The sequence below is a fragment of the Lonchura striata genome, chromosome 24 (genome assembly GCF_046129695.1).
Source record: "Lonchura striata isolate bLonStr1 chromosome 24, bLonStr1.mat, whole genome shotgun sequence".
Classification (NCBI taxonomy): domain Eukaryota; kingdom Metazoa; phylum Chordata; class Aves; order Passeriformes; family Estrildidae; genus Lonchura; species Lonchura striata.
This window is the reverse complement of record NC_134626.1, coordinates 845,884-865,236: the sequence shown is the minus strand read 5'-3', so window position 1 is coordinate 865,236 and position 19,353 is coordinate 845,884. Positions and strand designations below refer to the sequence as shown.

The 19,353-nt window shown below is 59.1% G+C and overlaps 1 protein-coding gene across 1 annotated transcript; it reads left to right on the top strand.

Annotated features, from left to right (window-relative positions):
• Positions 1-1,524: 1,524 nt before the first annotated feature.
• On the top strand, positions 1,525-19,146 carry PLEKHN1 (pleckstrin homology domain containing N1). Its single transcript, XM_077788219.1, has 15 exons — positions 1,525-1,604; positions 3,258-3,357; positions 6,595-6,741; positions 7,042-7,122; positions 8,267-8,354; positions 9,745-9,869; positions 10,454-10,603; positions 10,946-11,026; positions 12,751-12,820; positions 13,058-13,215; positions 13,714-13,920; positions 15,124-15,342; positions 17,446-17,643; positions 18,094-18,142; positions 18,905-19,146. The coding sequence occupies exons 1-15, from the start codon at positions 1,525-1,527 to the stop codon at positions 19,108-19,110; spliced, it is 1,959 nt and encodes a 652-aa protein (XP_077644345.1). The 3' UTR covers positions 19,111-19,146.
• Positions 19,147-19,353: the final 207 nt, after the last annotated feature.

Here is a 19,353-nt window from a genome sequence, read left to right as displayed (position 1 = left end):
TATGGTGTTTCTTACATCACTGTTATTTATGTTCACTAAATCTGATTTTTTTTTTCAAACATGCCATCAATTCAATTAGTTTTGACAAGATCTGATTTCCACAGCCCCATGTTAATTTGTATTAATTATATTCTCCTCCTGTAATTCTCAAAGTTAATCCAACTCCCTCACAGCTGTTACATCATTTTCCCAGGAATTACTGTCAACTGGCAACCCCATAATTACTGGGGTGGTTTTTTACCCATGGAAACATTGATATCCCTGTTAAATTATGCAATTTCTTTGCAAATTCTGTGGTCCTGCTAGACTGAACTGCAACAGTGACTCAAGCCCTTTGTGTTCAGCTCTTTCAAACTTTCTGATGTGAATTTCTCTATTTTTTGATCCAGAGCATTCTTTTTGTGTTTACTTCTTAGCAGCCACCTGAAAATGGAAAGGGTTTCTCGTTTCCTATGGGTGTAATTCCTGAGGGGTTTTTTTATCCAGCACAGAAATATTGAGTCTGCATTTACCTTTTGTCATTAACTTCTCATTTTTATTGTTTATATTTCCATGCAGTGATGCACTCTCAGCACGGTCAGAAATCTTCTGTTTGCTTCCTTTTAAAGCATTTCTGCTACAAATATTCTTTTTTTGCTGCTCATGCACATCTCCTTTTGCTCTTTGCTCCCTTGATCCGTCTCCTATAATTTCTAGATTTTGATTAGTGTCCCGTTTGATATTTTTTTCCCATTTTTTTTTTAATATCTTTAACCGCACTGGGAAGGGGGAACCCTTTGGAACCCTTCAACCCCAGGGGTTTTTGTTAATGCTTAAACAACAACCACCGACTTTATCTCACTGCATCCTTATCTCCACCCGGTGCAGTGGCTGAATTCCATTTGGGAAAACGCTGTGGGATGGGTTTGTGGGGACAGAATTCCATTTGGGAAAGAGTTCCAGGTTGGGTTTCTGGGAAAATGCTGCGGGAGGGGTTTGTGGGCAGAATTTCATTTGGGAAAACGCTCTGGGATAGGTTTATTGGCAGAATTCCTTTTGGGAGAATACTGTGGGATGGGTTTCTGGGCAGAATTCCTTTTGGGAAAACACTGCGGGATACGTCTCTGGGCAGAATTCCTTTTGGGAGAACGCCCTGGGATGGGTTTGTGGGCAGAATTCCTTTTGGGAGAATGCTCCTGGATGGGTTTGTGGGCAGAATTCCTTTCGGGATGGGTCTCTGGGCAGAATTCCTTTTGGGAGAACGCCCCGGGACGGGTTCCCGGCGGCCGCAGCTCCCCGCCGCCGCTGGCTCGGGAATGCCGGTGGCTCGGGTGGATTCCCAGGAACAGGTACCTGGCCCGCCCCTCCCAGCCCCGGGGCGGGAGCGAGGGGCAGGATCGGCTTTGGGCTCTGCCCACACCCACTCGAGTCGCGGCGGGCGGAGAGGAGCGGCCGGAGCGAGCCCGCACGGATCCCGCACGGATCCCGCACGGATCCCGCACGGATCCCGCACGGATCCCGCACGGATCCCGCAGCCAGCCCGGCATGGGGAACATCGCCTGCGTCCCGCAGGCTCCCGGCGGCTTCAGGAGCTCCTTCCGAAGGAAACCCTCGCTGAAGAAGGAGTGAGTAACCCCCTCCGGCTCCGGCATGCGGGAGCGGGGCTGGATCTCCGGCGGGATCTCTGCCGCTGGGGATTTCCTATTTCCCGGAGGTTTTGGGGGTGCTGGGCACTGCCGGAGCCCGGCACCAGCTCGCCCCGAGCGCCGGGGATGGAATTCTCAGCCGGCAGGGAACGCCAGCCCTCGGGAGAAGCGGCGCTGAGTTAATTTTTGTTTGGGTAATAAGGCTTCCCCCGGCGGGCCAGGGTGCAGAGCACCTGATATTATTCCCTGTTTTCACTTGTGAGTGTTCTTATTCACAGTTGTGGTACTGTTGTGAGAAAACAACATTCCCACTCCTCAGACTTTAGGGGAAAAGCCCCAAAATCCCAGCGCCCCGCCATCGGATTTGTGTTTGTAAACCCAAAGGAGGAGCGGCAGAAAATCTCAGTGCAATCTTTTGGGATTTGGGTGCTGGGCTGGCCAGGGCAGAGCTCAGGTACCGTGGCCGTGGGTGGCTGTCCCAAAATAGGACAGCCAGGGAATGCAGTGCAGCTTCCCAGCTTTCCCATCAGCACGTCCAGAGCTGGAAAAGAGCTTTGAGGGAATGAGGTGATTCATCATGAACCTGTCTGCATTGGGTTCAGTGTCAGGGGTCAAAACCACCCAAAAACCCCCCAAATCCCCCCAAAATTCTGCCAGGACAAGGGGTTTTTCATTGAAAGGAGAGCCTGAACTGCTCCCTTGGTGTCCTGTGCTGCCAGAAATCAGGGGCAAACCTGTAGGAGTTCCTGTGGGGTGAAAGAGAGGGGTAAAACATCCCTTGGGGTGTTTGGGGGAAAGAGAGGGGATCCCTTGGGGTTTGGGGTAAAAGAGAGGGGATCCCTCGGGGTTTGGGGTAAAAGAGAGGGGATCCCTTGGGTGTTTGGGGTAAAAGAGAGGGGATCCCTCGGGAGTTTGGGTAAAAGAGAGGGGATCCCTCGGGGTGTTTGGGGTAAAAGAGAGGGGATCCCTCAGGGGTTTGGGGTAAAAGAGAGGGGATCCCTCGGGGTGTTTGGGCTCTGGGGATCTCACATCAGGATGCTGTGGTGGAGCAGCCAAGCCCCAGAGCTCCTCCTGTCCCACTGACTCCTGGCTTCCCACGCCCGTGGGGATTCTCCTGGTTTTCTGCTGCAATCTGAGGAAGTCCCAGCTCTTCCCAGCAGCACCAGTGGCTGCCTGGGACTGGTGTGCACCCAGGGAGAAATGGGGGAGTGGAGGGAAGGGAGAGGGAAGCCACCATGGCAGAAATGAGCTCTCCCTGTGAATATCTGCCACAGATCTGTGCGGATCCATCCCCACTCCAGGGGCTCTCCAGGAGCTGGGTTTGATTTTTGTGCTCTGCCATGGAACATCCAGGCCCTGTGCTCATTTGGGGGCACAAGATGAGTGAAGATGATCATTTGGCTGAGCAAAGAGCTGTAAAAAAGCAGAAAAACCCCAACAAATGCAGCAAAATCCTGTTCCAGTCCTCCAAGGCTTTGTCAGCCCTGGCTGGGTTGGGATGACTCGAAAGCTTGTGACAAATTGCTTGCTTGGTGTCATGGCTTCCTTATTTCTGGGCAGGATTCACCATGCCTCAGCCTGGATCTCTGTTTCCATGTGTGTTTTGGGTTTTTTTTTCCCTTCCCTCTGTAGCCAAAATGGCAAGAAAAAGCTGCCCAGCTTCTTTGGGATAGACGGAGGCCAGGAGAGAGACACGACCACGGACAAAATCCTGCAGTATATTCCAGCCAAGGCAAGTTCCAGCACCTGCAACCCGCTCCCCACTGCCCGGGGGTTTATTCCCACCCGCCCCGAGCTGGGTTTGGCTCTGGGGCAGCAGCAGCCCTGTCCCAGGGAGAGCCAGGAGGGATGAGCCCTCCCAGCAGCCGGTCCCCGTGCAGGTGTGGAGGGCACCTGGCTGAGGCAGGGGTGCTGCTGGGAGCCCAGCAGGGACACGGGGACACGGGGACATCCCCGCCACACCACCTTTGCTCCGGGTTCTTCTGTTTCTGGGTCGGCTGCGAGGGAAGGGAAAAGCTTTGGCAGGTGGGATGATTCATTCCCACGGAGCAGGAGCCTGGGAAGGGAATCAGGAAGGGCAGGGCTGCCCCGGGCACGGCCCAGCCCTGCGGCCTCACGGCCCCGCTCCAGCGCCGCTGGGGGAACCGAGGGGAGCCAGCAGCCCCCGAGCGTTTGGGGGGTCCCGCTGGGTGGGCCGGGGCTGTGGGCGGAATTTTGGGAGCATCCGGGCGGTCATCGATCCCAGCTGTGCGCACGTGGGGAAGGGGAAACTGAGGCACGGCCTCGGTGCTAGGCAGAGGGAATTGCAGGGAGGGCTCCCTGTGGGAATCAGCTGGATCCAAAAGGATCAGGCAGCCAAAAGCAGGCCCCGGCCGGATCCTGGATTCCTCCTGGGGAAAGCAGGATGAGCTGTCAGGGTCAGTGGGTCCTGGGGAAGGAATCCTGGTGGAGGAAGGAATTCTCCCAGGAATTCTGGGAGAATGGGGAATGGGAATGGGGCTGGGAATGGAGCTGGGGAATGGGAATGGAGCCGGCCCATCTGGGAGCAGGGAGTGCAGGATCTCTCCAGGGATGGAAGGAAGGAGGGTGGAGCAGCTTTTCAGCCTTTACCCTGGCCTGGGGCAGAGGGGCTGCTGTGTGGCTGGAGGAAGCCTGGGCTTTGCCCCTCTCTCCCTGCTGGCTTTGGCCGCAGCAGCAGCTGCAGGGCCGGCTCAGAGCCGAGCTGCCGGCACCGGGCACCTCCGAGGAGCTGGCATCGCCACCTGGGACCGGGGCAGGTGACATCCCTGCACCTGTGGCACCCCCAGCAGCCCCTGCCCCGATTCCCGGTGCCAGGCGGGGCAGGATGCGCCCCAGGAGCCGCCGGTTTGGTGTTTTTCCCACGAAAGAGCAGCTCCTGCTCTTCCTGCTGCTGATTCACCGGGGCTCGGGGGCTGCAGGGCCCGAGCAGTTAATGAGTAACTCGTTCTACCTGTAGGATGAGAACATGTCAGGGCACTTGCGGCTCGGGAGGAACCGGGTTTGCAAGGATCGGCGGTGCCCGGGAGCCAGCGGCAGCGCTGGGATAACGGGAATGGCCGGGATGGGGCTGGAGGAGGGCGCGCAGCCCAGGCGGGGCAGGATTCCGGAGGGGAGGAAAACGCCGGGCTCCTTCAGCTCCTTCAGCTCCTTCAGCTCCTTCAGCTCCTTCAGCTCCTTCAGCTTTATCCCCGTGCTGTGGGAGCTGGAAGGGCAGCAGACTGCAGGGCTGTGATCCCGTTTTTCCACGGCCTCGGAGCTGCTCCTGTGCTCAGCCATTGCATCCCTCAGGCTCACTGCCACCCCTCCTGGGCTTGCTTGGGTGAGGGAAATATTCCATCTGTTCCTTGCCACGCGAGAGGAAGCTCTCCCTCTCCCTCCTGCCTGCGGGAGGATCCCTCTGGAAGCTCTTTCCCAACGCTGCTGCTGCTTTCCCAGCTCCCAGACTGCTTTTTCTTCTCGCTGCCTTGTTCATTCCTGGGTAATTTGGCTGCAGCAGCAGTGCCCCGGCAGCTGGTGGCTGGTGCTGTTCCTTATCTCCGAGCCCATGATTTTATCACTTCACCCTCTCCCCACTCCCAGGTGCTGCTGGTGCCCTTATCCTGTGTTTTGTTATTGCTGTACCCGTGACCAGCTGCTCTTTGCTCTGCATTTGTGACACAAATACCATTTTTCCTACGCTGAGCTGCCCCAGTGAGCCACTTACTGGGCACGCAGCGTGTTCTCTAAACTCTGCTCCATAGCTGGGAAACTGGAGGGAGGATTTCAGCAGGAAAGGGTTAACTCATGTCCTAAAAACAACACTCCAAATTCAGCCAGGCCCTGGAAGGAGCCCTGTGCTCTGCAGGTGAAAGGGTCCTGACCACTTTTGGCTCCATTCCCACTTCCTCAGCTCTATTCCCAGCTTCCCAGCTCCATTCCCGGACCCATTCCCATTCCCCAGCTCCATTCCCGGTTCCCTGGCTCCATTCCCATTCCCAGCCCCATTCCCAGTTCCTGGGGCTGTCTGGAATGGGCTGACCCTGTGCCAGAGGGGTGAGTCACAGGACAGAGTTGAGTGTCCGCGGTGTGGCTCCTCATCCTCATCCTCATCCTCATCCTCATCCTCATCCTCATCCTCATCCTCATCCATCACGGGCACACTCAGCTGTCCTGGCACAGCACAGCAGGAACGGGATTGGGAAGGGGTCAGGAATGGGCACAGAGGGAATGGGATGCGGAATGGGGTCAGGAACAGGCACAGCAGGAACAGGGACGTGCTGGGACTGTCACCAGCCCTGCTGAACCCCAGGGAACCACTGCAAACCTCCCCTGGCCCGGCCACTTTTGGCTTGGTAGGAATTCCCAGAGCTTTATCCCCCAGGTGGGGAGAAGTGAGGGCTGTGCGGTTGTGCTGCTGCACAGAGGGAAGAATTCCCATAGAAGCAGGAAATCAGGGAAGCCCCAGCCCCGAGTGCTGCCTCCTCTCCTCAGCCCTGGCTCTCCCGTGGTGCTTCCAGTAGGTTTTTGCAGGAAAAATCTGCCTTGCAGCTGCTTTTGCCCCAAAACTGTCTGGCAGCCAGAACCCGGAGAAAGAGGGATCTGAGCGGGACCCGAGCTGGGAGAGCTGAGGGATCCAGGTGGAACCCGAGCAGAGGAAACCTCTCCACTCCCCACCATGGAAGGAACACTCAGGGCGCACTGGGATGGTTTTTCTGTGGAGCTGGGACACCCTGAAAGTGAAATGTGCCTCTGCCCTCCCTTTTCCAGCCCAAGCCCCAGCTTTAGGTCAGGATCTCCTCACAGGCTCCCGGCAGCAAGCGAGCCCCGGCCCCACGTTGGCAAGGAGACCCAACAACAAACAGCCCATCCTGGGCACCTGCCCCGGGCGCCCTTCCCAGGAATCCCTGCTGGGAAGATGTTCTGGGAATGCCTCCTCCTCCAGCTCTCATCTGCTTTTCCCTCGGTACAGATTATTCAGAAGCAGGAAAACCAGAAGGAAAACTTGGACCAGAGGTTCCCCAGCCTGTTCAAGAAGGGCCGAAGGAAAACGGTTGTCAGGAATTTGGGCAAAATTATTTATTACTCCAAGGTCAAGTTTAAGTTCCAGCACTGCCAGGTAAACCTGAGGCACCTCTTTGGTGGGGGGGGTTCTGTGCCCAGGGATGTGGAGTAATTGGGAAGGGAGGAGAAATTCTGGGAAATTCTGGGAAATTCTGGGAAATTCTGGGAAATGGGATCATGGAGAATTCCCTGGGCACGTGCCCACTGCTCCCATCAGCACAGATGTGGCCCTTGGAGAAGCTTTTCCGTGCCTGGGATGCGGAGGCAGGCTAGGAGGTGTCCTGGGATAACCCCAGAGGTGTCCTGGGATAACCCCAAAGGTGTCCTGGGATAACCCAAACTCTCCATTCTCCAGGAGGTCAACAGCTGCTTCCTGGAGCTCTTCCAGTCCTACCTGTACTTCCAATCCACAGCTCCCAACGGCCTCACCTACCAGGTAGGGCCTCACCTGGGCAAGCTGGGCTTTGGGCCCCGTGGCCACGCTGGGGCACCGCACATCCAAACTCCTGGAGATGTCCCCAAGTCCCTTCCCGGGGATGCTGAGCTCCAAAAGGGTGTTTTGTCCCACAGCCTGTCCCCAGAGCAGCTGAGATGTCCCCAAGTCCCTTCCCGGGGATGCTGAGCTCCAAAAGGGTGTTTTGTCCCACAGCCTGTCCCCAGAGCAGCTCAGGCTCACCTGGGCCGGGGGTGAAGGAGCCCAGGGACAGGCAGGAGGTGACCTGGAGCCACCTTTGTGCTGAGCAGCAGGCACAGCGAGCTGAGCCTTGGGAAACCTCAAATCCCCCGGCCTTGGTGCCCACGGGGGTCTAGGGGGAGTTCTCCATCTGCAGGAGGAGCTTTTCCAACATTAATGATTCTGTGGGAGAAGGGGGGAAGAGAAACTGAGCCTCGGGGAGCTCTGCTGGCAAACCGCTCATGAATCTTTTAACCTGGTGGTGCTGGGGAGTTGCAAATAATGAATGAACTGCTCTGCACCACAGCCAAACAGCCACAGCTGTGGAACAGCAAGCCCTGAATGTTTTCTTCCTCCACGCAACTGAGGAACTAAAACTGAGAATGTTTGAGAGGTGATTGTAAAATTAGTTCCTCTTAGAAATGATTAATTAGCCTTTAGGTGACTTGAGGTTGGTGTAAAACATCAGGAAAACCTCTCCAGTCACCCCCAAGGCAGCCTTCAACTGAAAATTCCCATGTCAGGAGACAAACAACATCTCAAACTCTCCTGACTGCTTTAGAAACAGCTCCCGAGTTTATTAATTGTGGAGGAATTAACAAGGAATGAATGTGCCCCAGGGCATTAGAGCCATTAGCATCTTTCATGGAGGTTGTTTAGGCAGCCCAGAGAGGGGGGACAAAGTTGTCACTTGTTCCTGGGCTTTGGCAGAGTGGGAACCTGAGCAAGCCTGGGAATTGGACAGCTCCCTTTTCCAGTCCCATTTTCTGCTTTTCTCCTGTTAAATCCTCACTATGTTGCTGAGGTTTCTCTTAAAACGAAAGAGGGAAAACCCTGTGGAATGGAAAGGCGCTCCCCAGGGCGGCAGAGGACGGAGCCCAGAGTAACCCCTGCCTTCCTTCCCCAGGGGCTGCTGCCCCTGAAGGAGCTGGAGGTGCGGGAGCTGGGCGCTGGGCAGAGCCCCGGGCAGCAGGACCACGCTTTCCACATCTCAGGTGGGTCTGGGCAGCCCGGGAGGGCACTGGGCTGGGTCTGCCCCGGGCCAGCGCCGGGGAGCACCCCCGGAGCTCCTGCGGGTGCCTTTCCCCATTTTCTCTTCCTTTGTGTGCCTTTCCTCGTTTTCTCTTCCTTCATGTGCCTTTCCCCATTTTCTCTTCCTTCGGGGCCCCGTTTGGATGTGGCACTGCGTGATGCCCTCGGGGTGTGCCCAGGGTGAGGGTCACACTGAGGATCAGCACCACTCCTGCTGGCTTTAATTTGCATTTCTAATTGGGGTGGATGCCAGGGAATGCCCCGAGAGCGGCATCACACCGGGAAACCAAGGCAAGAGGAAACGGGAGAGCTCCACGGACACGTGGATGCCCAGCAAATGCGTGACACCGAATTGCTGTCATGGGTTTGGAGTCACCCGGGAGTCTCTGCCCCGGTTCCCCACCTCAGCTTTGTTTACCCTGCATTTCCTGCAAGACAAACGCACTTCAAAGGCTCCGTGAACCGTTGTTTGTAAATAATGCAGGAATTAGGGCACTAAAGATACCTCAGAAGGGCAAAGTCCTGCGTGGGCTTATCTGGGCACCTCCAAGTCGCACAGAGGCAGATCCTTGGAGGCTGCAGCCAGCAGGGTTTAATATGGGTAAATTATTAATCACAAGCTCCACCGTGCATGCTGCCAGGAGTGGTTATTGCCCCCAGCAGGCTGTGCTGGGAGCAGGTAGCAGAGGGCGTGGGAGGCTGTGCTCCTGAGAGCTGGAAACTCGAAAATCCACAAGCTGCAGGCTGTCCCTCCCTGCGAGGGGATGTCTGGAGTCATCCTCAGCTTGCCTGGCACGGGTTAGATTCGGTGAGGCAATAAATAAACAAACAGTGTCAGAAAGCTGCCGGTGTTTACATCTGGAGAGCCAGGCTGGACCTGGGACATAACCGGGGCTTTCTGCCGGGGCAGCAGCACCTTGGCACGGCCCCTGCCCGCAGAGAGGCTTCCCAAAAACTGCTGGGGGGTTTGAAAGCTGAAATCCACCTCGGGAGGTCAGGCTTGGCTTTTGGGTTGACTTTGGGATTTGTTAAAAAGTTTAAAAGTGCCTGGTGCTCAGGGCTTGGGGTGCCTGAGAAGGGGCTGGAGCAGTCTGGGAAGGCTGAGGTGACAAAAGGGTGGCAGGGAGGGCTGGAGGGGGGTGGCAGCAGGGCAGGGGTGTCAGAGGTGTCCCCAACACCCAAGGATGGCTCTGCAGGGTGGCAGCTCTGCCATCAGAGGGGTGGCAGCAGGGCTCTGGTGTCCCCACACCCAAGGATGGCTCTGCAGGGTGGCAGCTCTGCCAGCTGGCCCCCGATGGATGCTGCCATCCCTGCCCGTCCCTGCTCCGCTCACCGCGGGTCTCGCACCCCCAGGGCCCCTGCTGAACCCCCTGGTGGTGTTCTGCCCGTCCGAGGCCGAGCTGAAGCAGTGGCTGTACCACCTGGAGAAGCAGATCCAGCTCTGTGGAGGGAGCCTGGCCTTGCCCCTGCTGTGCCAGGTGGGTCCCGCGGCCGTGTCCCACCGCTGGGTCCCAGCTGGGACACGGGTGCGTTCCCTTGGATGGGAAAGAAGGGTGCAAAAGGAGCTTGCCCGAGGGGTGTGAGCCACGGGCAGGGGGGATGTGCTGGGAGGAAGAGCTGCCACCCATGGGTGCCACCAGCAGCACAGCCTCCATGGGGTCAGAGCTGGGGCTGCCTCGGAGCAGCTCTCACGCTTTTGGGCGCTTGTGCAACCACCCAGAGCTTGCAAAACATCAGGAGGGGGAGGCTGAAGCCTAAAAAACAGAGAGAATTGTCTCTCCCAGCCTCTGAGGGTGTTTTAATTCCCTCCCCACGTGTCAAACAGAAATATCCCCCTTGGAAAGGCATTTCCAGGCGGTGCTGGGTGTGGAGAATGACAGTGCGTTCCCAGCTGGAAAACTGCCCCCTGCCCAGATTTGTCTCTCCTTTCCTGCTCCTGCCAGGGCAGAAGCTGTCCCAGGCGGGGCAGGTGGTGCTGAAGGCAGGGCAGGCAGGGGGGCAGTGGGTGGTCAGTGGGTGGTCAGTGGGTGGTCAGTGGGTGGTCAGTGTGTGCTGTCCCTAGAGCGGCCGGACGCCGAGCGCCGGGGACAAGGAGGGGCTGCGCTGGTCCCTGCAGAACCTGCCCGTGCAGGACTGGAGAGGCACCCAGCGGGAATCCCTGGGAGAAATCCTCTGCGTGTCCAAGGTGAAGCTTCAGCACCTGCCCTTCCAGGTAGGACACGGCTCTGGAGGCATGGAGGGATGGATGATGGATGGATGGATGGATCCATGGATGGAGTCACTGGTGCATGCTCCATCTCTGAGCACAGGGAAGCAGCCAGGGCATTCCCAAATCCATCTCCCAGCACAGGGAGCAGCCAGGGCATTCCCAAATCCATCTCCCAGCACAGGGAAGCAGCCAGGGCATTCCCAAATCCATCTCTGAGCACAGGGAGCAGCCCAGCTCAGCTTGCCCTTGCCCCAGGTTGCTGTCAGCAGGACAAAGCCCGGGGCTCTCCAGCTCTGAGCCCTGCTGCTCCCAGGGATCCAAGCCTCTCCCTGTCTGCTTCCCAAGGAGCAGCACGACCGGCTCCTGGTGCTCTACCCCTCCACGCTGGTGATCGTGTCCGAGGAGCCCGGCGGCCTCTGCTTCAAGGTGAGTCCTGCTGCTCCCCACCCGCAGCTCCTGCTCCTGGTGTCCCTCCCGTGCCAGCTGGCAGGGAGCAGCTCAGGGATGGAGCAAGATCCCTTCCCATGAGAAACACCCTGCCTTCCCAGCAGCCCGGGGGAAGGAGCTGCCTGCCAAGGAGGCTCTGGGAGAGGAGGAGGAGGAGGAGGAGGAGGAGGAGGAGGAGGAGGAGGAGGTGCCGTGGGGAAGGGCTCGGGAGGGGAGGGGAGGCTGCCGCTGGTGCAGCGCTGGCAGCGCTCTCCCTCTGCGGGAGCAGAAGGGACAGCAGGGACAGGGAGCATCCCGAGGGATGCCAGAGCAGCTCCTCTGCTGCGTCTGCCTGTGGGAGCAGCGCTGGAGCCCCAGCACAGGCAGAATGGCCCTAAAATCACCCAGTGACATCCCCGCGGCACTTGGGGACACAGCACGGCTGTGCTGGTTAATGCTGGGCTCGGTGGTGCCCGAGGGCCTCTCTGCCCTTTCCTTGCCGTGGTTCTGTGATCTCGAGCATCGTCTGATGGCTCGCTCCGAGCCCTCTGCTCCTCCCGTGCTGAACAAATGTGCCAAAAGCGGCGCTGACCCGTCTGTGACCCCGGAGCTGCTGCTCTGCCGCATCCCTGAGTCACCGAGGCAGGCACAAACAGCCCTGCGGAGCTGCAGGGCTGTGAAATGCACCGCGAAGCCCCGGGCCCTGCTCCACATCCTGCAGAACGCTTTCTCGTTATCCCTGGGGAGAGCATCTCCCGGAGGCTCCGTGCCGGGAGCGGAGCTCTCCCCATCCCGGAGCAGCTCCGGCGGCGTTTTCCAGGGCTGGGGCACGCCCCGGGCACAGCCTGGCTTGGGAATGCGCCGTTCGCAGCTCCTGGGATGGGGCAGCACTCGAGGCTGGGCTCTCCCATGAGCTCATATCCTTTGAAACCCTAAACCTGCCCCGTGCATGTTCCCTTCGCAGCCGTGCTGGCTTCCCACGGTGCCGGAGCCGCGCTCCGGGCTGATTCCCCGGCTCTCCCGCAGCGTGTCCGGGCACGGGAGCCTCCCCCGGGGCTGCCGCGCTTCCCTTGCCGCAGCTCCGATCTGCTCTGCGGCTCCGCAGCCACCGCAGAGCCGCCCCTGCCGAGGGCTGGGGCTGGGACGGGGCTCACCCCAGTCCTGCGGTGGGAAAGGCCCTGGGCCAGGTGGAAACCAGCGAGGGGGAGCTGCTGGGGGGGCTGGAGGTATCTGGGGATGTTGCTGAGCTTCCCGAGTGGGTGAGCTTATCCGGAGGGTGTCTCTGTGAAGGGGAGGATGGAGCCCCATCCTGGGGGCAGGAACCCCGCTGGGATGTGCAGGAAGCAGGAATCTCACTGGGATGTGCAGAAAGCAGCAGGAATCCTGCTGGGATGTGCAGGAGGCAGCAGGGATGTGCAGGATACAGCAGGAATCCCGCTGGGATGTGCAGGATACAGCAGGAATCCCACTGGGATGTGCAGGAGGCAGCAGGAATCCCGCTGGGATGTGCAGGAGGCAGCAGGAATCCCGCTGGGATGTGCAGGAGGCGGCAGGAATCCCGCTGGGATGTGCAGGATGCAGCAGGGATGTGCAGGATGAGCAATGCCGCTGGAATTCCCCCTCCAGGATCCAGCCTCGGTGCCCGGTGCCCGCAGAGGCTGCACCCAGCGCTGTGCCCCGGAGCCCTGCCGGCTCCGACCCCAACCCTGCCCCTCTGTCCGCAGGGAGAGCTCCCCCTCAACGCCATCCAGGTGCTTTTTGAGGAGAACGACAAAACCTCCTTTTTGATCGAAGGTGGGTGTCCGGCACGGCGGGGGCACAGCCACGGGGCTCGGGGGTGTGCGGGGACACCCGGGCTCCCCGAGCTGCCCCGCTTGGAAATTTGGGGTGCTCTGCGTGTCCTGGCAGCAGAGCAGCACCAAGGGCAGAGCATTCCCAGCACCGCCAGATCCGTGGGATGCGGGCTGGGATGGAGCAGGGCCGTTCCCGAGGGGTCCAGCCCGGCATCAGCAGCTGGGGACGTTTTTCCAGGCCGGCTGATAAATTCCATCCGGGTGACCTGTCCCAGCTACCAGGACTACCAGGAGTGGCTCTACTGCCTGAACACCGCCCAGTTCCGAAACGCCGACTCCTCCCTCTCGGGCTCCGAGAGCTTCTCCGCGGGGTCAAAGCCGCCGCACCCCAGCCAGGTACGGGATGCTGCAGCTCTGGGTGGGAAGCCGTGGCTGTGTCACTCCGGTGACGCGGCAGCCTCTGCTCGAAGCTGCTAATCCCTGGGGATTATTTAAATAATTATTTATTATTTTAAAATTATTTAAATTATTAATACAGGGTATTGTACGGGAAAAAAAAAAAGACATTGAATTGCTTCAAAAGCAGAGGCTGGACACGGCCTGTGACAGGGCTGGGCAGTGAGGCACTGGCATGGGGACAAGGATGGGGATGGACTCCGTGATCCCTGTGGGTCCCTTCCAAGCTGGGATATTCTGTAATTCCCACCAGGAACGGGAGACACACCTGCCAGCTGGGACGGGGCTGGCTGCCTGGCACCCTTTTCCTGTTGGGCACCCCCCATTCCCCTCCCTCCCCCAAAACCAGCACGTGCCACAGCCAGGCCCAGGCCAGGGGCACACAGCCCCAGCCCGGGGCTGCAGGGCCGTGTCCCAGGGTGTCCCTGTCCCCTGCAGCTCAGCAGCAGCGGCCGGGGGTCCCTGAGCTCCGACGGCCGCAGCAGCTCCTGGGCGTCCGCAGGGAGAGCGGCCGCGCTGAGCCAGCCGTCCCTGCCCGACGGCCACCCCTTCCTGCTGGGCCCCGAGGGCCGGCTGCTCGAGCAGCCCCTGTCCCCCGGCTACGCGCAGCCTCTGCACGTAAGTGAGCCCCAGAAGCAGCCTGGGGTGCCTCTGGGGATCCCCTGGGCCGGGGGGCGCTGCCTTTGCTGCTGGCAGCGTTCGCTGTGGGCTTGGGGCAAATCCCAGCTGCAGCCTGGGCTTGTCCTGGCTCAGCTTGGTCAGGGGAATGCTGCTGAGGGATCCCAGTTCCAGTCCCAGTCCCATCCCAGTCCCATCCCAGTTCTAGTCCCACTCCCAGTTCCAGTCCCATCCCAGTTCTAGTTCCAGTCCCAGTTCCAGTCCCAGTTCTAGTTCCAGTCCCAGTACCAGTCTCATCCCAGTTCCAGTCCCATCCCAGTTCTAGTTCCAGTCCCATCCCAGTCCCAGTTCCAGTCCCAGTCCCAGTCCCAGTTCCATCCCAGTCCCATCCCAGTCCCAGTCCCAGTCCCATCTCAGTCCCATCCCAGTCCCAGTTCCAGTCTCATCCCAGTCCCAGTTCCAGGCCCATCCCAGTTTCAGTCCCAGTTCCAGTCCCATCCCCGTCCCAGTTCCAGGCCCATCCCAGTTTCAGTCCCAGTTCCAGTCCCATCCCAGTCTCAGTCCCAGTCCCAGTCTCATCCCAGTCCCAATTCCAGTCCCATCCCAGTCCCAGTCCCATCCCAGTTCCAGTTCCAGTCCCATCCCAGTCCCAGTCCCATCCCAGTCCCAGTTCCAGTCCCATCCCAGTCCCAGTCCCAGTCCCAGTCCCAGTCCCAGTCCCAGTCCCATCCCAGTTCCAGTCTCATCCCAGTCCCAGTCCCATCCCAGTCCCAGTTCCAGTCCCATCCCAGTCCCAGTCCCAGTCCCAGTCCCAGTCCCAGTCCCAGTCCCATCCCAGTTCCAGTCTCATCCCAGTCCCAGTCCCATCCCAGTCCCAGTTCCAGTCCCATCCCAGTCCCAGTTCCAGTCCCATCCCAGTTTCAGTTCCAGTTCCAGTCCCATCCCAGTCCTTGCCCTGTACTGGAGCTTCTGGGGATTACAAAAGGGCAAACAGGAGGTTAAAGGCTGGTAAACCCCAAAATAAAAGCTGCAGGGGGGCAGCAGGGATGGCCAGGCAGGGCTTTTGCTCTGCCCCAGCGCAGGCATGGCACCCCCAGGGATGGCAGAGCCATGGGGCAGGGCCCGGGCAGGAGCTGGGCAATTCCCGAGCCCGGAGCGATGCCCACGGGCACTCCCAGCCCGAGGAGAGCCGGCTCCAGGTCTGTCCTCTCCCCACAGAGCCTGGCACAGCCCGGCTGGCCCACGCAGGAGCTGCGCAGGGGGAACAGCGCCAGGAAATCCAAGGGCAGGAGCAGCGGGCAGCAGCTGCCCAGCCAGGAGCCCGAGAGGGGCGTTGGCAGCCTCAGCCCCGAGAGGCCCACGGGGGAGACCCAGTCCCCGCTGTACCACGAGCCCTACACGGCCCCCGGCCCCCAGCAGCACCCCCGGGCACAGCGGGAGCTGGGCAGGGTAAGGGTCGGTGGGCAGGGTAAGGGATGGATTGGGATGGCTGTGGATGGGGATGAGGGATGGAGATGGGATGGGAGATGGAAATGGAGGCGGGATCAGGATGGAGGTGGGATGGGGCTGGATGCAGGATGGAGATGGAGGTGGGATGGGGATGGATATGGGATCAGGATGGATGTAGGATCAGGATGGATGTAGGATTAGGGTGGATGTGGGATCAGGATGGAGGTGGGATCAGGGTGGATGTGGGATCAAGATGGATGTAGGATCAAGATGGATGTGGGATCAGGGTGGATGTGGGATCAGGATGGATGTAGGATCAAGATGGATGTAGGATCAGGATGGATGTGGGATCAGGGTGGAGGTGGGATCAGGGTGGAGGTGGGATCAGGGTGGATGTGGGATCAGGGTGGATGTGGGATCAGGATGGATGTAGGATAATGATGGGTGTAGGACGGGGCTGCATGCAGGAGGGGCTGGATCCTCCTGCCTGGGAAAAGCAAGGTTCACCTTTCCCTGCTGGTGCTGCTGGCAGGGACAGGGCCCTGGCAGGTGCTTCAGAGCAGGTGTGAAAGCATTGCCGTGGGAAAAGGGGCCGTGGGAGGGAGGTTGCACATGGCAGATGGAGTAATGCCTCCCAGAGCCCTGGGATGTGGGCACCAGCTCCTGAGGCAACCCGTGAGTAGGAGGCTATTGCCTCATGGGACACAGCCTCCTCTTCCAAGGGTTTTCCAGCACGTCTGCATCCGTTTTTTAGTGTGATGCCACTTTCCCAACCCCTCGGTGACTGTTCCTTAAGGAATTCCCCTCCTTGGCCCAGCCCCATCACCCCACATGCATTTGGGACTTTATTTGCAGGGCCAGTCCCCACTCCAGCCCCTCCTGGGATGAGCTGCGAGTGCCCTGACCCTGTGTCCATCCTGCCCTGGGGTTGAACAGACAGACCTGGGTGGGAATCCAGCGCTCAGCAGCTCCCAGCTGCTCCCCCTTTGCACTGAGCCCTGCACTCCCAGTTCCCCCAGTGCTCCCAGTGCAGCCTCCTGCTGCTCCCAGCTGGCCCTGACTCAGCAGCCAGGCTCCTGCCTCCGGGGCTCTTTCCTTCCTTCCCTGCCTTCTGAGGAGGGATGGAAACTCCAGAGCTGCATTTTGGGCTGGGGCAGGGCAGGGGGAGCAGCCTCTCCTGGCTGAGCACCGGCTGCACGTCGCAGCCACCCCGGGGGAGGCAGGAGCCGCCAGACAAAGGCAGGAGCCAGACTGAGCCAGGCTCCCGAAACTGGAGATGAGTCAGAGCCAGAGCCCGCCCCGGCCACCCCAAAAAGTCCCAGCTGCGATAAGGAAGTGCCTGGAAAAGGCCACTTTTCTGCCTGTGACAATGTGACAGGGAAAGGCTTCCTGAGTCATCCCCACCCTGGGGTGACCCCCTCCCTCCAGGGTCCTCCCTGGCCCCTGCACCCTGGAGCTGCCTTCATCCCCTGCACCCTGGAGCTGCCTTCATCCCCTGCACCCTGGGGCTGATTTCATCCCCTGCACCCCTGGGGCTGCCTCATCCCCTGCACCCTGGGGCTGCCTCATCCCCTGCACCCTGGGGCTGCCTCATCCCCTGCACCCTGGGGCTGCCTTCATCCCCTGCACCCTGGAGCTGATTTAATCCCCTGCACCCCCAGAGCTGCCTTCATCCCCTGCACCCCTGGAGCTGCCTTCATCCCCTGCACCCCCAGAGCTGATTTCATCCCCTGCACTCCTGGGGCTGATTTCATCCCCTGCACCCCTGGAGCTGATTTCATCCCCTGCACCCCTGGGGCTGATTTCATCCCCTGCACCCCCAGAGCTGATTTCATCCCCTGCACCCCTGGGGCTGCCTTCATCCCCTGCACCCTGGGGCTGATTTCATCCCCTGCACCCCTGGGGCAGAGCCAGCAACCCCTGCTTGGCTTGGCTGTGCTGCAGCAGGGCTGGGTTTGGGGTGGGCAGCACCAGGTGGGTGGGCAGCACCAGGTGGGTGGGCAGCACCAGGTGGGTGGGCAGCACCAGGTGGGTGGGCAGCACCAGGCGGGCATTTCCCAGCCCTGCACAGCCGGGTCCAACGTGGGGCTGGTTTTGTTGCAGTTCCTGCAGTGCCATGGGCAGACAGGACCAGCCCAGGGCCCCGTGCCGGGTCCCCAGCAGCTGTCCCTGGAGCAGTGGCACTGCCAGCCCCTGCCAGGGCACTGCAGGGAGGTGCCCACGCTCCCCATCTACAGCACCCCGGGCACCTCACGCCGCCTCCGGCCACGGGCACCGGCCCAGGGCTCCTACCTGGGGGAGGTGAGGCTGGGAACTCCCCTGTGGGGTGTGGGGACACTCGGGGTGCAGGGGACACTTGGGGGGTGCTGGGGACACTTGGGGGGTGCTGGGGACACTCAGGGGTACAGGGGACACTTGGGGGGTGCTGGGGACACTTGGGGGGTGCTGGGGACACTCGGGGTGCAGGGGACACTCAGGGGGTACAGGGGACAGTCAGGGGTGCAGGGGACACTTGGGGGGTGCAGGGGACACTCGGGGGGTGCAGGGGACACTCGGGGTGCAGGGGTACAAATCTGGGGTCCCACTTTGCCCAGGTGGTCCCGGCAGGGCTCTGGGCCCTTTGCTCCACAGGGATGGGGCAGCGGGGCTGGCACGGCTGGCACGGGTTGGCACAGGTTGGCACAGGCTGGCACAGGTTGGCACAGGCTGCCCCAGCCGTGCCACCCTCACGGGCTGTCCCTGTCCCCCCAGATCTCCGCCCTGCCACAGGAACACCTGAGCCCCGAGCTGCGTCCCCCAGGTGAGGCCTGGCACTGCCACTGCCACTGCCACTGTCCATGTGCATATATATATGTGTATATATATGTATATATATAATTATATATAATCTAGATATAATTATATTTTTATATTATATATATGTTGTGTAGTACATATGCCCACATATTTATAATAGTAGGAATTATATATTTATATTCACATATATATATATAAATACCAAATTGTAAACATCCCTCCCTGTTTCCCCGCAGATGGCACCTATGACCTGGCAGAGGGCACCTGCCCCTGCCGGGACTCCATGTCCTGCCACAATAATTTTAATAATATATTTGTTTAATGCATATATATTAAGACTACTTATATTTATTTATTTATTTATTTATAATAGTTTTATTCCATATTATTTGTTATATATTACTTATAAATATATATTTATCATAGCAGAAATTATACATTCATATTCATATATATATATAAATTACGAATTGTAAACATCCCTCCCCGTTTCCCCGCAGATGGCACCTATGACCTGGCAGAGGGCACCTGCCCCTGCTGGGACTCCATGTCCTGCCACAATAATTATGATATTATTATATATATTTTGAATGTGTATATATTTTTTAATTATTTATTTATATATATATTATTGTTTATTATATGTTATATATTACATATCAATATATATTTATTATAGTATAAAGTATATATTCATATTCATATATATATATATATATTTTTTTTTTAAATTCAAATTGTAAGCATCTGTCCCCGTTTCCCGCAGATGGCACCTACGACCTGCCGGATGGCAGCTGTGCCCTGGCAGGTCTGGCAGCTGGCAGCTGTGCCCTGGCAGAGGGCTCCTGCCCGTGCCAGGACTCGCTGTCGTGCCACGACTACGCCGAGCTGCAGAGCTCCCAGAGCGACCTGAGCTACGACAACCTGTGGGAGGCGGAGGGGAAGGAGCCCCCGCTCGTGTGCCAGGTCTGAGGTGCCCCTGGCACCCCGGCCCGCCTCCCCTCTGCCCCGCGGGGCTCAGCCCTGCCCCGCTGCCAGCGCGGGGCACAGCGGCCCCGGAGCAGCGCAGCCTCCGTGGGGCTGCAGGAAAACCCCAAATCTGCTCTGCCCCCCGAAAACCCCGGCGAGAAACGGGCCGGGCTCCCGCGGGCGAAGGGGCTCGGTGCTGGGGGAGAACCAAAAGGGGGCCTGGGTTAGCTCGGGTTCCTCTGTGCC